At 37.9% G+C, this 20,117-nt stretch overlaps 1 protein-coding gene across 9 annotated transcripts in view; it reads right to left on the reverse strand.

The window, feature by feature from the left end:
* The window catches only part of MAP3K4 (mitogen-activated protein kinase kinase kinase 4), a 126,795-nt gene that overhangs the window by 50,532 nt on the left and 56,146 nt on the right, over nucleotides 1-20,117 (reverse strand). For all 9 annotated transcript variants that reach the window (XR_012433292.1, XR_012433291.1, XR_012433289.1 and 6 more), the window contains exon 3: nucleotides 17,864-19,227. Coding sequence is in view for 4 of the 9 variants with exons in the window: in XM_015448515.3 (XP_015304001.3) it covers nucleotides 17,864-19,227 (1,364 nt within the window). In the remaining 5 variants the exon portion in view is untranslated. The remainder of the gene's footprint in view (nucleotides 1-17,863; nucleotides 19,228-20,117) is intronic.

Below are 20,117 nucleotides of genomic sequence, written 5' to 3' on the forward strand. Positions count from 1 at the left end.
ATCCTATTCCCTCTGCTCACTGAGATCGATGCATATCTGATTGCCTCTTTTGGAAAGGCTAATCAGAAATTCAAAAGAATGCAACGTTTTGTCTCTCACCTACCTGTGACCTGCAAGAACCATCCCTGCTTCGAGTTGTCCTGCCTTTCTGGATGGAATCAATGTACATCTTACATATACTGATTGATGTCTCATGTCTCCCTAAAATGTACAAAACCAAGTTGTGCCCCAACCACCTTGGGCACATGTCGTCTGGATGTCCTGAGGCTGTGTCACAGGCATGCTCTAGTCCTCAACCCTGGCAAAATAAACTTTCTAAAGTAACAGACCTGTCTCAGATATTCAGGGTTCACAGCTTAAGGTATGCCTAAGTAAAGGCTTTGGACAATATAAATGCTTCCCTCCACCGCCTTCGGTATAATGACATCAGAAAACAATGTTTTATACAACTCAGTAAACTTTCTAAGATAAAATTCTTAACAATTCTTTTGGGATTCCAAGCAGTCCCAGCCTGCTGACTTTCTTTACAGGCTCGCTGAGCCAAAGGCAGGATCCCTAGTTTTCAAAAAGTGCAAGACCACATTGCCTGGGAGAGCCAACGGCCAGACCTCCAGTGACGGAGGAAACCCCTTCCTGCTGGAGGTGCTTGGTATGTCAATACATGTCCAGACAGACAGGAGCAGATGGTTCAAAAATTCAGCACTTCAGAGGAAACAGCAATTTCCTTAAGAGGAGACCAAAGGGAAGAATCAGAACAGCGGGGTTCAATTAATACCGACTTAATGTAGAAAATAGGAGAGAACAATAAAAATACTCTAATACGAGATCTCATTAAAGTCCTCTAGAAAATAATAAATTAAGACTTCTGAAATAAACTCAAGAAAGACAGTGAAAATAGAATGAACACTGCTAAAACTGATTTAAAAATCTAGAATTAACTGCAGAAATTACTACTATAACTCAGGAAAAAAAAAAAGATGAAATGGAAACTTTGAGTAAAAAACAAGAGACATGGAAGTCAGATCTAAGGGCTCAAACGTAAGAACAATCGGAAAAGGGGAGAAAAGCATTTTGTACAGTCAAAATATCACTAAGACGTGAAGCAGCAGCGGCCTCTGAATAGGGACAAACTCAAAGTACAATTCATTTACCTCCTCTGAAAAACTATTCGAAGTATGGCTATGGTACAGTCTAGTTAAATGACAACTAGACTGGAACAAAAAAATCACAAGATAGGGAAAGAAAAACAGCAAATGAAGTGAAAAGCCGTAAATTTAACAAAACTTATATAAGTTGTGCATCCCTAATCTGAAAACCCCAAATCCGAAATGCTCCAAAATCCAAAACTTTTTCAGCACTGACATGTTTTGGATGCTCAACTGGTATCCATTCTTGCAACTACTCTAAAAACCAAAAAACCCTGAAGTCCAAAACACTTCTGGTCCCAAGCATATCGGATAAGGGATTTTCAATCTCTATACGCAGATATAACTATATGATGATAATTTGGATATTGGCTACAATTTGAGTTCTAGAATGAAATATTAAAAACACAATTTTAAGTACACTATAAAGAAAAGACCTGGATCTTGCATTCCAAATTATTACAATAAAACCCACGGGCGCAGAAAGGTACAGCGCAGTGCAGGAACACGTATCTGTCATCATCTTATTCCAGTGACGAGTACAGGATCACACACGGTGGAAAACCCCAGATCAAGCCCAGCCACACTGGGAAGATTCAATAATATAAGGACACGTATAAAAATGCATGGTAAATTCTTACAATTTTATGTTGCCTTGGCATGCACTTTGAATCTAAGTGGCACCTTCTCATAGCAGAAGCAGGGCTCTGTCACCCTTGACATAGGGTGCAGTTCTACACTGCCTCCCAGTTTCTCAACACGGCTGATCCAGATACCTGCCTTATACAACTTCCTCCTGGTGACCACCTCCCTATGGACAGCTACACACAGCCTGCTTCACTGGATCTGACCCTCCTACCTCTCATGGACAGTGCAGACACAGCACTGTGACTACCTCAGTAACAGCATGACCTCCTGGAACTTGTGCCTGCTTGCTTTAAACCCACCAATTAAACCTCCTGGAGGGAAACCTGTTTGGACAATACCTTGGACTCTATGAAGGCGTTGGCCCATGGGTCCCTCCCTCTCTCCCTGCTTGCATTTCCTGATCTCTGCGTGAGCAGCCTCTAGGTGTGCCGTGTACCCTCCAGAACCTGCAAGTAATAAAATCTTTATTTCCATCTTGTGTCTCTTCTAATCATTGAAAGGGTGCTCTCCATCTTAGAGATTCAATATTAAGACTAAGAAATGTAATTACAATAATAATTTTGATGTCATGCTGTGTGGATCTGACAAATCCACAATTAAGTCCATGTGGAAGAAAGTAATGCGCAAAAATAAAAACAGCACAGAAACTTCTGAAAAGAAAGAATGGGCAAAACTGTCCTACAAGATACCAAACCTTACTAATAAGCCTACTCTATTTAAAATAGAAAAATCCTGCACAGTAATAAACAGATCAGAACACAGAAACATACCCAATTATCTATAATTTAATGTTAAAAAAAAGGTATGCAGCAGTTTAAAGAAGTTGGAAAATAATGGGTTATCTAATATATGTTATAAGCAATTAACAGAAAAATAATGACATGCTTACCTCATACTATACCTCACAGTATCACAAGTAGCATTCATTTCTAAAATTATGTATTTTAGAAATTCTTACTGGTTATTATGGGAAATCAAAGTATGTATTAAACACAAAAATACACGCTGAACAATACATTTGGAAAAAGAAATTCCCAATGTAGTAAAATCTAAAGATAGAGTTCTGCATTAGGTTAAACTATATAAAAATTCTCAGTTTCAATCATTGAAAATGATCAAATATTGGCAATTTAGTACAGGTCAAACTGAAAAAAAGAATTATGGGGAAAAGTGGCGGTAACAGGGTTTCAATTCCCCTTCAACGTCCTCTCATAAAAATGGAGCAATGAGGACAGCAAAACCAAAACTCTATGAGAAAAACTTTCAACAAAACTAGATGAAAAGCGGTCTTCATGACTCCCCAAAGAGAAGAGGTGGCGGGAAAACCATGAACAATTCCAAGCGCCATGTGGCATCAGCATGAGTGGAGGGAAGCAGAGGAAATTAACAGGGTGTCTGATGGGCGTAAAGGGGCAGATTCCCAAGTCATGATGAGTGCTCTATGAAAAGCTCACAGAGTCTACAGAGAACTTCTGTGAAATTAGGACTTATTTTGGCACTATTCATGAGTGAAGGCAAGGAGTTGGCAGTAAGGTCTGAAAGGGCTGGAGTGGTTTAGGCCCCATAATATCTTAAATCTAGTATCCAAAATTCCCTTCCAGGAATTCTGGGCTCCACACCAAGAAAAAAACTGCTCAACTGAAATCCAACTCCCCAGTAAAGGATAATAGGAGGAAAGGGAAGAGGAGATCAAGAACATGGGAAGAACAGTCCACAGACCTCAAACAGTAACAGACCTCAAACAGTAACAGAGAAGATGGTTTGAAACTTGAGAAGAAGGTACTGAGAGCCCCGATCCCAAACACTTTCCTAACTCCCTCTCTCCTTTAAATTCATGGTAACAAGTATCATGTTTAAAAATAAGCAACAGAAAAAAACTGTTGTAGAATCTAGCACAAGGTTATTAAAAGCAGAGAGAGAATCCCAGCACTTTGGGAGGCCGAGACGGGCGGATCACGAGGTCAGGAGATCGAGACCATCCTGGCTAATATGGTGAAACCCCGTCTCTACTAAAAATACAAAAAACTAGCCGGGTGAGGTGGTGGGCGCCTGTAGTCCCAGCTACTCGGGAGGCTGAGGCAGGAGAATGGCGTAAACCCGGGAGGCGGAGCTTGCAGTGAGCTGAGATCCGGCCACTGCACTCCAGCCTGGGCGACAAAGCGAGACTCCGTCTCAAAAAAAAAAAAAAAAAAAAAAAAAAAAAGCAGAGAGAGAAAAAGGAGAATAATCCTCCAGACAGTGAGCACTTGCCAGAAAGATATGTCCACTAAACAGATGAGAACTGTAGCCCGATTTCTGAAATAAGCTAAAAGAAATGAAGAAAATCATAAAAAATATAAAAGAATGACATAAATTAGAATTAAAAAAAAAAACCAGTGATAGAACTCAGAATTTAATTTTTAAATCAAAAATCAAGTCAATTTTATTTCCCAAATCAAAAACAAACTAGAAGGCACATAAGAGCAAATAAACAAAACAGGTAATACCTTCACAGAAATGAGGTCAACAAAAGAAAACTTTGTAACTCAAAAAGAAACTAAGAAAAAGAAAAGGTCTGAAATGAAGTGACAGAGAAGGCAGGCAAAGTAGATCCAAAATATATAAAGAGCCGTTCCCAAATAGAATTGGGTCAGTGAAGCAAAAAAAAATGTGAAACTGTAAGTTAAGAAACTCACGAGAAATTTAAAAACAGACTGACAAAAAAACAAAACTATGGATTAAAAGTATGTATCTGAAAATATCAAATTGGGAAAACCAACACCACGTAAAACCAGCAGAGTTTGAAGACCAAAAAAAAAAAAAAAAAAATCTTTAGGTATTCAGCAAACAAACAAAACAAAGGTAAGTGGAAACAAAAAATCACATTGTCATCAGACCTTTCAACATCAATGCTTCCTGTCAAAAGACAATGAATAACAAATTGATCCAGGGAAAGAAAATATAAACCAAAGACTTTATGGACAGCCAAACAAACTTCCAAGTATAAATGTTACAAACTGTTAGAAACATGGAAGAACTCAGGAAAGGCTGTCCTCCTGAGTCCTTACTTAGAAATCTACTAAAGAACAGGTGTCACTTAACCAGAATGACGCAAGAGACTGGGACATACTAATTAAAAATGAGCCTTTAAACAAAATGCGAAACTTCTATCTACATGTCTATTATAAATATTTTATCTACACACATACACACAACCCTGAAGAACTGAGACTAAATGACAGCTATGAGGGAGAAAGTACTGTCATACATGGCTGTATGACCTGACAATATAGATATACCACACCACTAACATCTGGGGAAAAGGAAAGGGCATATGAAAGACCTTAGCATTTCACTGGCAGTAAAAGAAAATTACTTCAAAAGAAAACTTGAGAAATAAAAGGATAATTCCAATAGCTCAAAGTTGGGAACTAAGAGATTAAAAAATTGAAGGGGGGATATTAAGGGTATTATGTAAAGATATTAATACAAAGACATCTTGGGGGAAATAAACTCATCTTAAACATTAAAAGTAAATAAATAAACAAAACTACATACTTCCAAAAAGCTTACACTAAGAAATAGAAGGATAAAACATAAAATGTTTTAAAAGATTATCCCTGTCAGAGAAGCTAAACTTCTTTGAGAATACATTTAGATTTTCTTGTAAAATCAAGTATTTTACATAATTGTAATAAAAACAAATTAAAAACCAACATCTAAAAATAAAATTTTAGGAAATCTATGAATAGATCAACAAAATGTGATATAGCCATACAATGGAATATTATTCAGCCATAAAAAGAAATGATACATACCACAGCAAGGATGAGCCTTGAAAACACTATGCAAATGAAAGAAGCCAGTCTCAAAAGACCACATACTGTATGACCCCATTTATATGACCCCAAATATTAAGAGACAGAAAGTAGATTAGTGGTTGCCTAGGGATGGGGCTAGTGAGCACAGGAATTGTGGAGGTGACAGCTAAAGGGTACAGGACTTCGTTTAGGGGCAATGAAAATGTTCCAAAGTTAGACAGTGAGGATGGCTGCAGTGGCGATGGTTGCACAACTCCAAATATAGAGAACCACTGAACACTTTAAAACAGTGAATTTTATGCTATGTAAATTATATCTCAATAAAGCTATTATTTTGGAAATACAGTAGAAAAAAAGAAGAGAATGTAATTGTGTATCTAGTCAGAGGCAGAGCCATGAGAAGAAACGTTCCAAAAGTCTTTACAATGCAGTTATCTGATGTTACATCCACAGAGGGTTATAACCTAAGGATGGTCAAAAACAAAACTGGAACTGGTTTCCAATAATCACACTGAGATGACTGTGTATTCTGGAATACAGTCGGTGTCTGATATTTTATCATGCTGGTATCACAAAATATTAGGCCTCTCAATAAAAAAGAAAGGTGGTGATATATGGATTAAGTTAGAAGAGATTAAGCAAAAATCTGAAATCCTGAATCTGAATCAGAAGTATCAGAAAGGACTTGTAATACATTTTGTGTATGTGTTTTCATCTGTCCACTAAAGAGTAAAACAATGACAAGCCACAATTTCAGTTGCAATGAACAATGCTGGTGTCCAGACAGTGGTCTTAGAATACACCATTTCTCAATAAAAGGAACTAGGGTTCCTTAAAAATATATCTGATTCTCAGCAGCCAGGCGCAGTGGCTGGTACCTGTACTCTCAGCACTCTGGGAGGCCAAGGTGGGCAGATAACTTGAGGTCAGAGTTTGAGACCGGCCTGGCCAACATGATGTAACCCCGTCTCTACTAAAAATACAAAAAAATTATCTGGGTGTGGTGGCACATGCCTGTAATCCCAGCTCTCAGGTGGCTGAGGCACGAGAACCACTTGAGCCCGGGAGACAGAGGTTGCACTGCACTCTAGCCTGGGCAAAAGAGTGAGACTCCGTCTCAAAAAAAAAAAAAAAAAAAAAAAAGAAAGAAAAAGAAAAACGAAATATATCTGACTCAGCCTGCAACAGATACACAGTGTCAGACTAGAATAGCCAGTTACACTAAATAGCATGGAAGCTATCAAAGGGCTGTGAAAAAAGGAGTCAAGCCAATTGAATATGTTTCCATTATCCAAAGATGGGATGTGAACATTAATTATAATAATTAATAATTACTTCAATAGATTACAGTAATGACATCCACAGATTGAGACATACCAAATGTGTTTAAATTCATGAGTTCAAAATCATACTTACAACAATATTTAGTCACCAATAAACCACATTATTATTTTTAAAAATAGTAAATAAAAGGGAAAGAATCAAGCACATTTATCTTGCCATTTGTGTCAACTATTCCACTAAGTAACCATAAAATAGGTGAGGAAAAGTTTATCCTTTTAGCAATATCTAATAAGTGAAATGAATAATAAAGAAGCTAATAAATGAATAAGAAATGAGAGAATTAGAATATCCTCACTTTTGAGCCCTTAATGAATTAAGGAATCTAGGCAATGTCCATCAACTACTACTAATGGCACAAATAGTCAGATATGTGTGTCCTGGGAAAGTAGTGTTAATACAATCAACAATTTAAAAAAATCCTGAATTTGATCAAGCCACTCTATTTTACAGCCAATTCACAGAGAAGACACAGAAAATAGAAACATGTGGGCCAACTGGGACACAATCATAAAAAATTCAGACCCTACAGGATAAACAACTCTGCTATACGGCAAAAAAAAAAAAGGGCAGGGGAGAATCTATAGACTAAAACACTTTAGAAATATAATGAACAATGACAACACATGGACATTATTTGCAAACTGATTCAAAGTGTAAAAAGAAAACCATGACAATTATAAAATTTTAAAATAATCTCTGAGTACAAATAAAATAAGGTAGTCATAAAATAATAACAGACATGACTATATAAAAATGTGAAATTTCTATACAGTGGTATCCTAAGCAAGTTAAAAGGCAAATTGAAAGAAATATTTACAACCATCATAGAAAAATGAATAAAATTCATAAATAGTTCCAACAGATCAATAATAGAAAGGCAGCCTAACAGAAAATGAGCAAAATAAATAAAGCGAAAAGAAATGCAAATGGCCAATAAACATGAAAAACAGGCTCAGTGTCACCAGAAATGAAGAGAAAGATTTAGGCTGGGTGCCAGTGGCTCACACCTGTAATCCTAGTACTTTGGGAGGCTAAGGTGGGCAGATCACTTGAGGCCAGGAGTTCGAGACCAGTCTGGCCAACATAATGAAACCCATCCCTACTAAAAATACAAAAAATTAGCCAGGTGTGGTAGCACATGCCTAATCCCAGCTACTTGGGAGGCTGAGGCATGAGAATCGCTAGAACCTGGGAGGTGGAGGCTGCCATAAGCTGAGACTGTGCCACTGCACTCCAGCCTGGGCAACAGTGTGAGGCTCTGACTTAAAAAAAAAAAAAATCAGTCAATCAATCAATGAAATTACATTTTTTGCTGATCATGGTTACAAAATGAGGAAAAATCAAATTTCTTCTATACTGTTGGGTAAAGTACACATTAGTACAGTCTTTTTGGAGAGCAATTTGGCAACATATATCAAAGACGTGAATGTGCATACCCCATGACCTAACAACTCCATTTCAATTAACCATTCTTACAAAAACAACAGAATAAGTTCATAAAGGGGTGTGTACAAGAATGTGGCTACATTGTTTACACAAGCAAAAAAATTAAATTTCCATCAAGAGTGAAATAATTATGGTACATTCATATAATGGAATACCATGTAGCAGTTAAATGGAATTTAACAACTATATATGTGTATATATATATGTATCTCCAAAGTAGACAACATGGGAGAAACCCCTCAAGTTGTAGTATGATGCGTACAGCATTATCACATTTGTTTTAAATAATTACATGTATTACATAACAAAGAGATAATTGATAGAACCACAAAAAACTCTAGAAAATATAAACCAGATGATAATTACTCTGAGCAGTGACAGAGGACAGGAACTTTAAAAATATACTCCAATAAATAAAACAAAAGCATACTGTTTTTAAAAATGAAGTGTTAGATACAAATAGCCTTTACATTACCCTTCAAAAGTCAGTTTCTGTGATTCTATACTGGGATCCTATCACAAACTGAAATTCCTACACAGGCCCAGTAAGTGATTTAAACAGGTGCACTTGGGTGGCCATAAGACGATCATGGATACTGTGGTAACTGGAGCCCTTATGCTGCTAGTCATGTGGGAATGTGGACCCAGTGTTGACAGACTTCCCAGTATTTCAAGGAAAACACAAAATCTGGATTTTCCCACGTAAAAATGTTAGACACTAAGTCAAAAAATATTTAAAACACTGTGTGGGACAAAATATAACTTTGGGGGACTGTACACTGTCAAGAGCATACATGGCTTTATAGCCAGAGCTCTGGGTTCATATCCAGGCTATGCCACTTCCTAGGTGTGTGACCTGATAAGTTACTTGCCCTCTTCCTTGCCCCAGCATACAGCCAGGGTTCAGTTAATGCTAGCTACTAGTCTTCATAATATTACTATTGTGCTGTTGTTATCATGGGATCCAGTTCTCAGCTGAAAGCTGATGACTTCTGGCTTACCTGTGATATTATATTAGTTTGAGTCAGTTTGCTCATTATAGCCCAAAATAATGTACACAACCTCCTACTTTCCTTTGCATGTTGGTATGTTCAAGAAAACAGAAAACCGGTCGGGCGCGGTAGCTCATGCCTGTAATCCCAGCACTTTGGGAGGCCGAGGTGGGCGGATCACGAGGTCAGGAGATCGAGACCATCCTGGCTAACAGGGTGAAACCCCGTCTCTACTAAAAAAAAAAAAAAAAAGTAGCTGGGCGTGGTGGCAAGCACCTGTAGTCCCCGCTACTCAGGAGGCTGAGGCAGGAGAATGGCGTAAGCCAGGAAGTCAGAGCTTGCAGCGAGGTGAGATCAGGCCACTGCATTCCAGCCTGGGCGACAGTGAGACTCCATCGAATGAATAAAAGAAGGAAAGAAAGAAAGAAAGAAAGACAGACAGACAGAAAGACAGAGAGACAGAAAGAAAGACAGAAAGACAGACAGAAAGACAGACAGACAGACAGAAAGAAAGAAAGAGAAAAAAGAAAAAGAAAGAAAGAAAGAAAGAAAGAAAGAAAGAAAGAAAGAAAGAAAGAAAGAAAGAAAGAAAGAAAGAAAGAAAAGAAAAGAAAAGAAAAGAAAAACAGAAAACCTAATGGCAAATGAGCAAGTATGTGCTTGTTGGTGGTGTCATTCAATTTAAAAGTTCTTGTAATCTCATGAAATCAGATAGGGAATGATTGAAACAAGTAAAAAGTTAACTCTAACAACTGTATAAGCAGCATGATCTTAACGGCATGGGGCGGAGGAGCACTGGAGCCTAATCAGTGTTTCTAGTGAGCACCAGAACTACACTGCGGCTGGTCTGGCTCCACGTGAGGCACGCAGGAGGTTTGTTAACAATGTCAGTGCTCACATCCCCCACTGGGAGATTCTGATTTGTCCTACTCTCAGAATGGCTAGGCACACGTATTTTCAAAAAGCCCTCTAGGTAAGGCTGAGGCACAGCCAGGTTTGGAAACCATTTAGCATGAAGTCTGGTACCCCAGAATTCTGAACTTGAATCCCTCTAACAATCTATAGCTCTGTGATTTTTGTGACAGTTATCTACTATACCTAAACTGGTTTCTTCATTTGTAAAATGTAAATACACCACCACTTCACAGGGTTGTTGACTCTGGCACACTGTAAGAGTCAATAAATGGTAGCTGTTGTTATAGATTTTCTAGTTTCTAGATGGTTTGTCTGCTTTGAGTATAAATGGCAACCTCTTCAGTATTTCCTGTGTGTACAGGAAAAAAGTAGCACAACTATTGTTAGAATCCAAAGACAAAGAGTATTTCATTGGCCATTAAATTTATAATAACTACATGATCATTTCCAATTCTAAAGAAAACAATCAAGACAGTAACCAAAACAAAAATATTCCTAATATTTGAGGCAACAAAGTCAGACAATTATACATTTTGTACATTACATTAAAACATATTCGTCTTTCTCTTCTGAAAATAAAGTTCATAAGGAAATCAAAAAAGGAGCACAAAATAACCATATTACAGTATTTTGTATTTAACATTTTAAATTGCACAAAACCCACAGAACTATACATTACAGAGTGAACTTTAGAGTATGCATATTTTAAAAAGTCAACCAGGATTTTGCAGAATCCCAGGATGCAATGCAGATGAAATAAATGAATCTAATTAAATTACAAAAGTATGATACCACCTCACTGAGGAAGGTGAAGGAAAAAGGTGCTGACCTAAGTTACTTTGGAGAATAGTGTTTTGACTAAGGTTAAAGACAAAAGGAACTTGACTGAAAAACCCCAGTTGATAAATTTATTCCTCACAGGGGTACCAGTTAGCAATTCTGAAACTACATGTATGGTAGGGTTGAATAAACATGTAATTAATTGCAGTCACGGGAGCCAGGCTTATCATTGTAAGAGAAGTAAGTTACAGATAAGCAAGGGAGGAAAGTCAGAATGAACCTTGTGTTGGATCAGAGCCAGAGACATCAGTATGAACTCATGGTTATTTCAGATTGATAGATATAGAATTACAAATCTGTGTATACACAGGTTAGAAGACATACCTGTATTTTCTAATTCTGTCACTGAGAAGGCCCAAAAGCAATGACACCCTGATAGCAACGAACACACCCAGTGCCCACATCTTCATTTCTAAATACCATTATCCAGTAAAACGAACCAGAGGACAGAAAGAGGGAAAAATACAAGACAAGCCCAGAGCATCTTGTGATGCCGGAAAGTAAGAAATGATTCAAAAAGCAAATCAAAAGGAAAATAATACAACAAAGGAGGGGCGCGTATCAAAGGACACAGAAGGCAACTGAAAGAGCTCCAATGGGCTAAAAGAAGAACAGCTTGAGCAACAAAATCAGTAACAATGGGATTGGATTATAACTCAAAGCAAAAACAACAGAAAACATTTATGAGTCCATACTGATATAAATGACCAAATAAATGAGAAGAAGCAAAACTTCCGCCTGGAGAAATTCCAAGTATACATTAGATACTCCCCGCTCCAGGAGGTAGAGATTAATTTCCTCCCCTTGAGAGTGGGTTGAGCGTAGTGACTTACTTCCAAAGTAGAGTATGGAAAGGAACACATGGTAACTCCTGGAGAAACCTGGCAGACACCACCTTAACCAAGTGATCAAGGTTAACATTACCAGTGACAATGCAATGCGACTGGGGCATTTCAACTCTGTGGCATCCACCCCCAAGCCCATCACCCCAGTCTAATCATGAGAACACATCAGACAAATTCAGATTCGTGGACGTGACAACTAAATGCAATATGGTGTCCTCAACTGGTTCCTAGAACAGAAAAGGGAATTAGTAGAAAAAGTGGGAAATCCAAATAAGTTTATTAACAGCACTATGTATCAAAGTTAATATATTAGTTTTAACAAATGTATAGGGTAAGTGAGAAGTAGTATTAAGGGGTGCTGGATGAAGAGCATATAAGAATTCTGCACTATCTTTGCAAATTTTCTATCAATCTGATATTATTCCAAGATGAAAAGTTTGTTCCAAAAAATAGAATTGTATGGAGTAGTTTTGATATTAAGGATAAATCTTTTATATATGTTTACATGGTTTTAATTTCTAAGCTAAATTGAACTGTAAATAGTATTACAAAACCCATCCTTAGCTACAGTAGCTGTTGGGAAGGTCACCTGGAAACTACTGGACTGCTGAGATGACTCTTGTTAACTTTTAAGCAGGGTTGGGAAGGGTCACCACACAAGCACATCTAATGAAGGAGGAGCAAGAGTTGGAGGCGAGACAATCCCTGTCAGAGGGAGACCATGCTACACTATGAAATGGCTGATACATTCATCCCTAACACCCAAGATCAACAACACTCAGACTAGAAGAACTGGCATGACGGCAAAGTGGGAAAAATAAGTACAAACAATAAGATCCTGGGATGTTCTAAACAGCAGTGGAATAAGAGAAGTAGAAGATAAATGCAAAAATCTAAAAAACATCTTGGATTGTATCTGGGCCCACAAATGGATACGGGGGAGGGCAGGTTTCCTCTTCTTTTTTCCTATGATATTATGGTAGTCCTTACAGTCAGGATAAAACTGCAGCTGGTATTATTAGTTCAGTTACATGGATTTAAATAAGCTTCATTTGATAATCTGAGACTGTCTTATTTACAACACTGTTCTATAGATCAGTATTTTCAAGATCCCAAACAACTGCCTATTCAAGGGAACTTTGGAAACTAATCCATGTGTTTCAATTAGAGACTGCCTATGTAACTAGAAATGTGTTCTGAGGAAATCAATTTACAGAAGGTACGGAGCTACAACTTCACATAATTTTGAACAAACCATTAAAGGTATTTATGGCATTCATATTATGAAAACAAACTGCAGATTTTTTTTTTTTAGTATCACTAGTTGCAGTTCTTTTAAAAGATTTTGAAACATAATAAAGTTTTAGAGAAAAATTATTTTGGGCCAGGTGCGGTGGCTCACACCTATAATCCCAACACTTTGGGAGGCAGAGGCGGGTGGATCACCTGAGGTCAGGAGTTTGAGACCAGCCTGACCAACATGGTGAAACACCGTCTCTACTAAAAATACAAAAATTAGCCAAGAGTAGTGGCACATGCCTGTAATCCCAGCTACTCTGGAGGCTGATGTAGGATAATCGCCTGAACCCCCAAGGCAAAAGTTGCAGACAGCTGAGATGGCGCCATTGCACTCCAGCCTGGGCAACAAGAGCAAAACTCTGTCTCAAAAAAAAAATATTTTGTAAAGCATGCTTACAAACAAAGGGAAATTAAATGTAACATCACATGTGCTTTGCAAACACTGGTTACAAGTAACTTAATAAAAAAAAATAAAGACATAGATAAGAAAAATCAAATATCACACGTGTATTTCTTTTCTACAAAATCCTTCACCTATATTCATTCCTATTATCACCGAAACCATAAAAACTGCAAAATATGCATTATGTACAATCTGTGGTACCTTGTCAGTTCAGATATTTTAACAATTAACAAAAACACTGGCCAGGCGCAGTGGCTCACACCTGTAATCTCACCACTTTGGGAGGTTGAGGCAGATGAATCACTTGAGGTCAGGAGTTTGAGACCAGCCTGGCCAACATGGTGAAACCCCCATCTCTAAATTAGCCAGGCGTGGCAGTGCACACTTGAAATCCCAGCTACTCAGGAGGCTGAGACAGGAGAATTGTTTGAACCCGGGAGGCGGAGGTTGCAGTGAGCCAAGATCGTCCCATTGCACTCCAGCCTGGGCAACAGAATGACCCACTGCACTCCAGCCTAGGCAACAGAACAAGACTTGGCCTCAAAACAAACAAACAAAAAACAGTCCTTAAACCTAAAAGGTTTTACTGCCTAAAATGTATGCCCTTAAAATTTACAATTATTTGGCAGAGGTTAAAAGGCAGAATACATTTTAAAAATAAAAGTATAATTGCACCCACATGGATTTACAGTTAGCTTTAAGGAAGAAAAAGTAATAAAACTTCTAAAAGTAAAAGTTTGTGGTTGACTTGTATAGCATTTTACCATTTGATATGATTTGGATCTGTGTCCCCACGCTATGTTGAACAGTAATCGCCAGTGTTGGAGGTGAGGCCTGGTGGGAGATGACTGGATCATGCGGGTGGGTTTCTTGTGGTTTAGAACCATCCCATTGGTGCTGTTCTCATGATGGTGAGTGAGCTGTCAAGAGATCTGGTTGTTTAAAAGAATGGAGCACCTTCACCCCGCCCATGCTCCTGCCATGACAAATGCCTGCTCTGGCTTTGCCTTCCATCATGACTATAGCTCTCTGAGGCCTCCCCAGAAGCTGATGCTGCCTGCCATGCTTCCTATACAACCTATGGGACCATGAGCCAATTAAACCTCTTTTCTTTATTCATTACCCAGTATCAGGCATTTCTTTACAGCAGTGTGGGAACACATACACCACTTACCACATATCTTTTTCAGCCTCACAACCACGATCTTGTGAGGTAGGTAAGAAGGTAGTATTATACCCATTCTACAAATGCAAAGGCTTCGAGTCAGAAAGATTCCTATTTACAACATTCTGTGGTGAGAAAGGGTCACAGTGAGGAATGAAACCCACTTAATGGACTTCAAAATTGTGACTCTTTTCCTGACATACCAAGTAAAATGACTAAAACAAACATGGGAGTGGGGGACCGTACACATATTCACACACATACCCACGCACACACACACGCCTCCCTTTACAGAAATTATGTTCCTAAAGTGGGAATAAAAATAAAATCTTACTTTCCCATTAAGTTAATCAGAATTGTAGAGCCTTATCTTTTGTTAGTTTGGATTAATCACTAATACGAAGAAGTCCCACTTTGGCTCTCTGTTACTCTTTCATTATTTGATGAACACTTAGCATTTTATGAACCAAAATTTAAAACAGGGGCTTCTGTAGTTCATTTTTTGAAAAGCAAACAATCCACACAAAATTCTAATAAAGTCTTTCATTTATACACTTTATAAACTTTGAATTTGTGTTTCTTTTTTTCTATAACAAAGATGACCTCTTCAGTGAAATTTCAACTGGTCAAACCAAAGAACTACAACTCAGATAAGAACTCAAAACTCTGGGGAAACTATTATTGTCTTTTTTTCAATGTGAGTTCTAATATAAAATGTAGTGCACCTGTTCTCAATCTTTTCTTGCTATAACATATCTAAGGGATACAATCCTCATTAGTAGCAATCGTTAATCACCATGAAGAGCCTGGAGAGGAAGAAGACAATTTGGGGAGGGAGGGTGGGTGAAGCAGTTTACAGAAGCCTGACATGTCCACCCCACCCCTGCCCCACCGTGGCCTCTTCTCACGTGCTGCTCTCCTATGAGAACCACTGAATTAGAGGTGAGGTTATACAGTCGGCCCTCTGAATCCATGGGATACGCATCCGCAGATCAAGAATGTTTGAAAAAACATTAAAAATAAGAATACAACAATAAAAAGTAATACAAGCTACTCGGGAGGCTAAGGCAGGAGGACTGCTTGAGCCTAGGAGTTTAAGTCCAGCCTGGGCAACATAGTGAGATCCCGTCTCTAAAACAGTAATAGTAATAATACAAATAAAAAAGATACAGTATAACAACTATTTACATAACACTGACATTGTGTTAGGTATTATAATCTAGAGATGATTTAAAGCAACAGGAGGATGTACATAGGTTGTATGCAAATACTACACCATTTTATATAGGGACTGGAGCATCCAAGGATTTGGGTGTCCACAGGGGTCCTGGAACAAATCCTCCGGGATAAGACACCAAGGGATATCGGTACTGCCAGGACTTTTTTCTTCATTCAAGTTACTTCAAAATCAGCGGTCACAATACAAATTAAACATCAACCCTGTCTTGCCAACATATGTCCTTAATGAAATTAAACCACTCCAGCCATTCATGTTTAAGATTTCCAATCAAAATAATATTCAAAGTAAATCTCTTAAAATATAGCTACAAAGCACTGGTTCGTGTTGTAAACATCCTCCTGAATTCATGTGAATGCTTAACCCTTTCTCCTAAGGGCTCATAATCTGGCTGTCAGAATAAAATATTAAAATCTTGCAAACTCAAGTTCTCTTCAGGTGTTCTCCACAGTTACCAAGTTGTTTATCATTTATGAATTTAAAGCAAGCCAGGTTCTGTAAAAAAACTGAAGTTAAAAAAATTAAAATAACAAGTATATACAGTTAGCTCTCCATATCTGTGGGTTCCACATCCATGAATTCAACCAAGTGCAGATCAGAAATATTTGGGAAGAAAAACTACATCTGTATTGAACATGTACAAACTTTTTTCTTGTCATTATTCCCTAAACCATACAGTATTAACAACCATTTACATAGTGTTTATATTACATACGGCATTACACATAATCTAGAGATTATTTAAAGCATACGAGGCTGTGCATTGGTTAAACACAAATACTGCATCATTTTGTATCAGGGACTTGAGCATTTTAGGATTTTGTGATTCGTGGGAAGTTCCAAAACCAAACCTCCTCTGATACCGAGGGGACTGTACATATGTATGTATATAGCCACTAAAATTCAGAATCACAGACTTCACACAGGTATCAGGTATTGTAAAGATTTGGGTTTCACTTTTAGCCAGATCAACATGCAGACTCACGAGAAGAGCAAAATCACTTGTACAGTACTATTTTGGACTCTCAAGAGCGATATCCCACAAAATGCCCTTTTCTAGTATTAACACCCTTTACAATAAGGAATTTATAACACGTCAAGCTATCAAAAGCAAATCTATACTGTTTTCAAGTCACTTCCTCTAGTGGGCACATTCCTCTCACAAAATCTACGCATCTCGAAACACATATTGGACAACAATCAGGACTTCCCTTAAACTTTCATCATCTGCACTCAACACTTTAACCTTGCCAGATAGTGTTGGCTTTTTCCCTTTGATCATTCTGACATTTCTCTATAATTTACATCTCTTTAAAATACAGTGACCAAAACTTGACATGCTAATCAAAAGAGAGAAAACAACTTCAAAGGATAAAGAAAGAACTTTCTCTGTGACCTTGGGTGCCCTATTCATTTAAAATACCTGAGTGTGATGTGGACTTTTTTTCCTGACTCACATGCAGCTTGTCATCATCCACGACTATGACTTTCTTCCTTCCGTCTTTATTTATACCCAGCCTGTCCTCTGCCATCCTCTATTTACGTGGTTGAACTTATTCCCTCCACATACCACCTGGCACTTAATTCACCAAATTTCATGCAGTTTTCATAGATATATTTCTTATTTATCATAGTACTTTACAGAAATGCTTAAATGTGCAATTTATAACTGTCATTTGTGCTAAAAATATTAGAATATGAAAGTACATAACACCAACATTATAATTTACAATCGATAAATGGAACTAAGGACATCATCGTATTAATGCCTACTGGAAACCTACCTCCACTGGACGATCGTTCTTTACCAATGCTACACGTGCCCTTTGCAAGGAACCATCCATTAGCTTGTGAAGTCTTAAAATTAACTTTCTTAACCCCATCTGCTTCAGTGCTTTGTCTACAAATGGTCTATAAATAGAAGTCAGACAATGTCTACTAAAGCCTGCTTCTGCGCTGCAGTCTGGTGCTCCCCAGCCAATAGAATCATCCTCAGACTCCAGCCTCTCAAGCTTCTTGGATATGCAGTCCTGCGACCGGATGTCGAAGCTGTTGTCTGCGGGCTGTCTGATTTCCGGTACCCCAGGATCAGAGATTTGTTCTTCCTCACTCTCATCCGTACTACTTTCCAACTCCTTCAACTCTCCTTCTGTGTCATCACCCTCATACTCCGGCTCATTACCTTTGGATGGTCGAGGGGAAGGGATTTCAAACACTGGCCAGCCAATGTCTGATAAATTCTTGATGCCCAAAACAGTGCCCATAATCCTTAATTTCTGATTTAAGTCTTTTGTGATGTTTAACCACAAACAGAGTGCCTGCACCCTGTCCTGGAAGTCTTTTGCAGCATATTTTTCGTAGTCCTTCTGAAGCGCCTGCAATGATGGATAAAGTGCTTCTATGTACTCTAGCAGCTCCATTATCCGTTTTACCTGCTCAAATGAGACCCTCTGGCGTTGGAGATGCTCGTGATGTGTTGAGTAACCTACAGTCTTTGTTCCAGGAGTGGCTTTGCACTGCCCTTCTACTGAAGTACCATTAAAACCAGCTCCATCTCTAACAAAGGCGAAGCTCCCATAGTTGACTTTGAAAGTAAGGATTTCATTGATAATATCTGGGATGGCTTGACGGGCTGTATATAAAAAGAAGTCCTGGTCATTAATTGTCCGTCCTGCATGCCAGGCTTGTAGCTCTAACCAGATCAGTTCGTTAGATCGGTTAAGCCAGAAACCAGATGTATTTTCTTGTCCTCTTTGCTCCCTGTCTTTCTTCTTTGAGACTGAGGTAAGCTTTAGCAAAAGTCGTAATGTTTCAAAAAACTTTAAACGATCTGCTGGACAGTCAGTCCTAGAAGTCTGGCGTGCAGGTCTGGCTATAGGCATGGGCACAGATACTGGAAGCTTAGCGTTGCTACAGCCAAGGCTGAGGTAAGGCTTATTGAGATCCACATCTGGAATTGATTTTTTTGGCAAAGATCCACCCACTGAGTCTAACATGAATGAGCACTGTACGTTTTTTTTATGATCACGCTCTGTTGTTCTAAGAGCTGCTCGGATCTTTTTCTCCTGCTTATAGCTGTATTCTTCCACATTCTCCACTGTTTTTCCAGTGTCTTTATGTGGAGGCTGATTTGGTGCATTCATTTTTTCTATTAAAAAAAATAAACAGAACATTATTTAACTCTAAAATATGAAGCTACTCTCAATATTTTCAATAAAACCGATATTCACATGTATTTATATTTTCAGGCTGCAAATGGAAGAAAAACAGCATACCATATCCTGAAAATTAAAGGAATCAAAAAATATATGACATTTTTCTCTATATTTTAAAAAAATTCCGTTTTTCCAGTATTTGCTGTATTCTCTTATATTCACAACTAATCACCTAAACTAGCTGTTAATTTCCATGCTACAAAGCATAGTTATCAAATCATTTAACCAAACTTCTGTAAGTAATCACCTTCAATTTAAGAAGGAAGAAACAGCATGGGAGATCGGACGGAAACTTGGATGAGAAAATATATTTAATTCCTGCATTTGTCATTAGCTAAATGTGTAAACTTAAGAGGAAATCACGTAAATTATCTGGATCACTTGTGTCATTGGTAAAATTAGGCAGATTGATGCAAGAATCCTTTAAGGCACCTTAAGATTATTCTCATAAAAAACTGAAAGACAGCTGACAGACAAAAACATTGACCTTATTCTATTCCTTTATTTCTTCTTTGCCACAAACAAGTGGGCAATAACATTTTAAATTTAAAATTATCAAGACTGAAGACATATAGACTAATTTGGTATAATTTGTTTAATATGTTATACCGGCACATAAAATCATTTACAATTCATGTGAAAAAAGCAAAAATCACACATTTCTTTCAAACAACTAGAAAAGGTTCTATAATTTGACTCCAAGCTTTGAAATGAACACACATACATCCTCTTTCCTGTATGGCACTTTTAACACTATTAATTCCTCCATGTTACTGAAATCCTTTCATTCTGTTGCTTCCGGGTTCTTACACTTCCTTAATTC

This window comes from Macaca fascicularis, chromosome 4 (genome assembly GCF_037993035.2).
Source record: "Macaca fascicularis isolate 582-1 chromosome 4, T2T-MFA8v1.1".
In the NCBI taxonomy this organism is placed as follows: Eukaryota; Metazoa; Chordata; class Mammalia; order Primates; family Cercopithecidae; genus Macaca; species Macaca fascicularis.